The 6,748-nt window shown below is 40.0% G+C and overlaps 1 protein-coding gene across 1 annotated transcript; it reads left to right on the top strand.

Annotated features, from left to right (window-relative positions):
• The first annotated feature begins 361 nt into the window (after positions 1-361).
• Positions 362-6,748, top strand: slc22a13b (solute carrier family 22 member 13b). Its single transcript, XM_058376725.1, has 10 exons — positions 362-1,251; positions 2,668-2,771; positions 2,996-3,150; positions 3,270-3,438; positions 3,785-3,905; positions 3,986-4,080; positions 4,281-4,495; positions 4,900-5,008; positions 5,154-5,363; positions 5,936-6,748. The coding sequence occupies exons 1-10, from the start codon at positions 877-879 to the stop codon at positions 6,009-6,011; spliced, it is 1,629 nt and encodes a 542-aa protein (XP_058232708.1). The 5' UTR covers positions 362-876; the 3' UTR covers positions 6,012-6,748.

The following is a 6,748-nucleotide window of genomic DNA, read 5'->3' on the forward strand; positions in this document are numbered from 1 at the left end:
TTTAATCCATTAATTGAGATTTCTTAATTAATAAAATGAGATTTTAATCCTTTAATTGAGACTTTAATCCAATAATTGAGATACTTTAATCCAATAATTGAGATTTTAATCCTACAATTGAGACTTTAATCCAATAATTGAGATATTTTAATCCAATAATTGAGATATTTTAATCCAATAATTGAGATATTTTAATCCTATAATTGAGATTTTTAAATCCATTAATTGAGATTTTAATCCAATAATTGAAACTTTTTAATCCAATAATTGAGATTTTTTTTCCAATAATTGAGATATTTTAATCCAATAATAAAGAGATTTTTTAATAAAATAATAGACTTTAATCTAATATTTGAGATTTTTTAATCCAAGACTAAATCTCACCTAACTGTTGGTTTTTCTGAATGTGTCACAGTTTGAAGTCCAGACCCAAAAAGTACTCTAGTTTATAGTTAGTTTATTTGTATTATTGATCGTTAATTACATGCTGGCACTCCTATTGCTGACTAAGTCAAAGTTTCTTGCTCACGTGCTTCTGTTCACTCCAAAGTCCCCTGACCACTCCACAGATCTCCCTCACACATACAAAGAGTGGAGCTTGATCTTAAGCCTCTCTCATTTATGGCAGTTGCTGAATGGATTCAAGGAAATGATTTCTATTTCTATTAGAACCTTACTCCAAGAAGAAATCATATTCAACGTGTCTCTTCACTGCTTCTCCCTGTCTCACAGTTACAGGACATCAATGCGTGTGCCCACGTTTGCCATTTGTTTGAACCAGTTTAAGGATTAAATCCTCTCCACATGGCCAAACTGCTGTGTTAACTATAAAGGAATTACTTTATTTTCATTTTTTTTTTATTACTCTAGATCAGGATGATCGATTTTAGCCAGATTTTATTAGCTATTGGGGATTTTGGCCCGTTCCAGAAGCGCCTGCTTGGGGTCATATGCCTCCCCAACATCTTCTCTGCATTCCACATGTTTGTCCAGGTGTTTACTGGGCTGAATTTCCAGCACAACTGCAATACTAACTGGATTCGGAAACAAGGACCGAACCTGACTTACGAGGAGCAGCTAAATCTGACGATTCCCAAAGACTCAGCTGGCAAGTACGAGAGCTGTCAGATGTTCACTCCCGTGGAACTTGAACTTGAAGTCATTGAAGCCTATGGACTAAACGCTACAGAGAAATGCAGAGATGGTTGGATTTACCAAACACCTCAGGGGAGTAGCAGCTTAATTACCGAGGTAAGATGTATTTCTTTAAAAAAAAAAAACAATGATAATGGAGAAGAAGAAGAAAGCTTTATTATCACCTTATCTTCTTGATAATGGAGATGAAGAAGCCTTTATTATCACCACACATACCTTATAGCACAGTGGAATTCTTTTCCTTGCACGTCCCAGCTGAGGAAGATAGGGTCAGAGCACAGGGGTAGCAATGATCCCACGCCCAGCTGCAGCAGTTTGGCACTGCTGGGGCTTGGACCTAAACCTTCTGATCAACAACCCGGACCCTTAACCATTTCAGTTACCACTGCCCCCAAATGGTATGGGGTGAACACAGTTGTGTTTGTTGGGGGATGTGGTAGCTCAGTGGTTAACATGTTAGACTACTGGTCAGTAGGTTGTGAGGTCAAATCCAAGGATCACCAATCTTTGCTTTTAAGCAGGGCCATTAACCCTAAATTGCTCAGTCCCTTTCTCTACCTGATGTTCTCTCTAATTTAGTCATGGCCAATTTCCACCCATCAGGGATCTTTTTTCATTGTACGACACTACCAAGCAGGAAGTGTAAAGATTACAATGACCATGTGAATCCAGCCAAAAGCATTTGTTGTAATGGGCATAACATTATTTCTGCATGGTTGGAACCACCTTCAAGGTTTTTTTTTTTCCTTTCTTTAGTAGAACTTTCCTGTTTCTAGTCAAAGAATAACTTTCTGATATTAACTAGATCACCGGTTCTCAAGCTTATTCGGTCCTTCTACATCCACCTGAACTGCAGACACTGCACACTTGACAAGCTGATAATCACATGAGAAAAGAAAGGCAAATTTTTACTTCTGGGAATTTTTGCACTTGACTCTCCCTTACCATTTACTATCTCTTGACAAAGTAGAACCATTTGAAATACCTGATGTTCAGACGCTACTAGACTTTTGTGTGGTTTGCAGTTTTTAGGTTTAAAATAACAAAAAAAATCCATTAACCCGACCTTCAAGGATGACTATTTGTGTAAAATGAAACGAATAGGAATGAAGGCCGCCATCTTTTATTCTGGGATTTCCAAAATTGATAATCATTGTCCATCACGGGGTTTTGATGTGGGTAGATCTTTAATAAATATCCAAAACACAAGACCAAGATGACGTGGGAAGTCAGAATATACAATCAGACATTTTGTACGGGGACAGTGGGAATAAGGTGATATCTGTCTACCAATGCTGAGACTAATAACAGAAACATGATTACGCTGGTCCAGGGTGTTAACAAGGCAGAGCTGTAGCAGGAGCTGGAGAAACTGGAGCTGGAGAAGCTTCCTCAAAGCTTCCTACTCACATGAGTAACCTGCTTTCCAAGCTTTAAATACTTAGAGAAAGGAAAAACCTTTGGATTTGAAAACTTAAATTTGAAGACTTCTTTCCTTCATTTTTCTGTTAGTTCAACTTGGTGTGTGACAGTATGAGTCTGAAGGAGACCTCACAATCTATCTACATGGCTGGACTCCTCATTGGAGCTCTGCTGTTTGGATCAATGGCTGACAAGTAGGTGTTCTTCCAATAAAACAAATGACCAAGAGAATGGACACAATTTGAAGTCCAATTAGTACACAATTAATAGTATTCATTTTTGGTTCTATTGTCCAGCATAACACATGACATTTTCTATACTTTTTACTGAATATCACAACACTGGGGTCAGACCAGTGATTATGAGGACAGAGAGCCGTAATGAGACAATACAATAGTCTTGTGTTCTACCCCTGCAGATATGGCCGGCGTTTTGTCCTGCTCCTCTCCTTGACCTTGCAGTTCTTGTTTGGTGTAGGTGCTGCTTTCTCAACGAATTTCTACGTTTACATTGCCCTTCGCTTTGTAGTTGGTGTCACTATATCAGGCATCACCATCACTACTAACATTATAGGTAATGGTGGGACACATCATTTGTTTATTCCTTTTAAAGAACTTTCTTATGAATGCGAAACATATGCAAAAGTTCTTAATTCTTCTTAGCTGGTCAAAAAATGGCTAATCTTTTTGTAGGCCCTGAGTGGTGTGGTCCGTCACGTCGGGCCCTCTTTACCATCCTGTCTCACTGTTGCTATGCTGTGGGGCTGATATTACTATCAGGGCTGGCCTACGGCATCCGCAATTGGAGAATCCTCCAATTAGTTGTGTCCGCTCCAATCATGATCCTTGGTATCTACTTCTGGTAAGGATTTCACTCTGAACCACACATCTATTCTCTGATGTATGTTGGTGGGTGGGTTTGCAGTCAATTAAGCTAAGATCTTCAAAAATGATTGCTGTGGAAATTCATTCCAGTTAGTGTGTGTTGTAGGTGAAATTTTGGGTTGATATACTATCACTGATATCAAGGCTCTAGGTTCTGCCTCTCGGACATCCCTGTTGTGATTTTATATCTGGTCGTTTAGCTAAAAGGCATGTATGAGAAAACCTATGAACCAAGGTCCTTATCCCACAACTGCTCAAGTATATGGTGCGATTGTTATCTGCCTCAACTATAAATCTCTACTGGATGTGCTCTCCATTGTAAGGATCCTTCCAGAGTCGGCTAGATGGCTCCTGACCCAAGGCAGACTGGAGGAAGCCAAGAAGATAATCCTGAAAGCAGCTCGGGTCAACGGCAAGGAACTTTCAGAATCTCTGATAGAAGGGGTAATTGAAGTGTTTCTCCACAAAAAAACACTTAACTGTATTTTGAATGGAATTTGTAATGTGAATGAATGGTTTGTCAGCTGGAGGCAGAGAACACAGTCAGAACCGGCAGCATGCTGGACCTTTTCCGAGTGACGAGTCTGAGAAAGCGGACGTTGATCATGTGCTATATCTGGTAAGTTCAAGTGGTACCTCATGCTTATCTAAAGATTTTTCTGAAAAAGGTTAAACTTACCAAATCACTCCTAGATTCTAGGTATCCATTATATTTTGCATAACACACAATACTGTACAATGCAGATGTGTATCCTTATAAATACATTGTAGTGCCCCCCCCCCCAAACAACTTTGGTCACTGGTTTGTTTCCTTTGCAGGTTTGTGATCAGTCTGGTGTACTATGGGATCAGTCTAAATGTGGGAAACTTTGGCCTGAACATCTATCTGACGCAGCTGATCTTCGGCATTGCAGAGCTTCCTGCTCGCCTCAGCTGCTACCCACTTGTTGAGCGCTTTGGCAGAAAGAAATCACAAAGTGCAGCGTTGTTCCTCGGGGGAACTGCGTGTCTGGTTATTCTTGCCATTCCAGAAGGTGTGCAAATGTACTAAACATTTTTTATATGACGTGGCGTCCCATCCGGAGTCCTTCCCTACCTTGCACTTAGTGTTCCTGGGACTGGCTCTGGATCCACCGCAAACCCTGACCAGGATAAAAAGCCTACTGATGATGAAGAATTCATTTGTAGTATATTAAGATCTGATTGGCTCTTTTTTTTATCACTCAATAACATGCAAGTCCTGCACTTACCAGCGTTATCTAGTTCTTAAAAGAATGAGAAAATCGCTCAAAGGAATTCAATTCAATTACATGAATTCAATCACCGTTACACCTTTATGTAGTTGGGTTACTTTAATACACCTACTAAGGTCTTTTTTATGATATTAATGTGTTGTATGTGCTGAGGCCTCTTACATCAATCCTTTTCCTCAAACCAGAATACCCCATAGTGGTCACTGTCATAGCAGTGGTGGGGAAAATCGCAACTGCTGCCTCCTTTACCATAGTGTACGTGTACACTGCTGAGCTGTACCCCACTGTCGTGAGGTAAATCATGATTGATATGGTTAATATGACACACTGTGTTTGTATATAAGATACTTATTTCCCAGATGGAGTGCTTTGTGCAGCACTTTTTCTTGCTTATGTAGCTTTTCCTTGCCCTGATTGACCTTGAACCGTGTTTCTGCAGGCAGAACGGGGCAGGATTAAACGCCATGTTTGCCCGTGTGGGTGGGATTCTGGCTCCTCTGATTGGTCTGTTGGATGTCTATCATTACTCCATTTCAATGGTAATCTATGGGAGTTTGCCCTTTTTGGCTGGAGCGCTTTGCTTTATGCTTCCCGAGACGCTGAACACTGAGCTTCTGGATCACACTGATGCTCTCATGGATAAAAACATGTAAGTTGAAACAAGCTTGAGTTACAGTTTTTACACTTACTATATGTGCGCGCCTCCTGGTGGTCCAGTGGTGGGATCCAGCACTCTCATTGCTGTGGTCTGGGTTCGATTCTCGGGCAGGGAGCTAACCCAACCACTGAAGAGTTAAATCTCAGTGTCGGTCCCAAGCCCGGATAAAATGGGAGGGTTGCATCAGGACGGGCATCCTTCCTGGGATGTGGAAGCTTAGAGATTAAGGTGCTGGACTGCTGATTAGAAGGTTGTGAGTTTGAATCCCAGGCTGCCACTGTGTACCCTCTGAGTAAGGCTCTTAACACTTAGTTGTATAAAATAAGATAAAAAATGTACATTGCTCTGGGTGGTAGAAATGTAAATGTGTCTGGCTTAACATGTGCCGGATCAAAACATGTGTACCGATGTGGCGACCCTGAAGAGGGAGTAATCGCAAGAACAACACATCCATACAGTATGTGTGCATTTTAATTGCTTTAGAGTTATTATCCAAATGTAAAAGAAAAAACCCTCTGACATGAATGTATCTGATTCATTTTTGTTTATTTATTTATTTACAGGAAATCCAAGAAGGGAAGTGTTGAAAACAGCCACCAAGAAATGACTAAAGTGTCCCCAAAAAGCACAAAATTATAAAGCAGTGTTTTATAAAATCATTTCTTCAACCTGTATAAAATTATTTGCCATGTCATTTGTTCGATAATAAACATGTAGCCGTTGTAAATATCTGCTGATGATGAAGATGATGAAGAAGACGGCTGCCACCCAGACGATGACGACGACTGTTTCCAGCAGATTGTACTGATATTTTATTCATTCTTCTGTTATGAATCTGACCAAAAATTTCAAGCTGTAAGACTCCATCACTTGACTGTGATGGATCATTATATCAGGTACAATATTTTCTTCATGGAATAAAGAGTGACAGCACATTTTGTGTGATCATTTGTGTCTCAGGGTCAATTTCCTGTGATTTTTATTAAGGTGGATGGAATTTATTGTTACTTCCTTTCAATGTCTTGCCCCCAAAACCTAGCATTGTTCTTAGCATTACGTTTAATCATTAGTACAATTAACAGTCTGGAAGCAGATAGCAAATCTCATTGTATTTTCATCCACTGCCTTGGAAGGAATATTTCTTTATATAAATCTTTACTTTTGGAGATACCTTATCATATGCAATGCCTTACATAAACATTCACCCCCTTTGAATGTTTCCACATTGAACATTGGCCTTGATTGGGATGATATGGAGGGTGGATAGTCTCTTAAATCTGTGTACTAGCCGAATGCATGATTTATCAGACTTTAACAGGCTCCAGCATTCTCTCGAGATGCCAGTCATGGCCGGTTTTGTACTTTCATGCCTCCGC

Source organism: Hemibagrus wyckioides, linkage group LG23, assembly GCF_019097595.1.
Source record: "Hemibagrus wyckioides isolate EC202008001 linkage group LG23, SWU_Hwy_1.0, whole genome shotgun sequence".
In the NCBI taxonomy this organism is placed as follows: Eukaryota; Metazoa; Chordata; class Actinopteri; order Siluriformes; family Bagridae; genus Hemibagrus; species Hemibagrus wyckioides.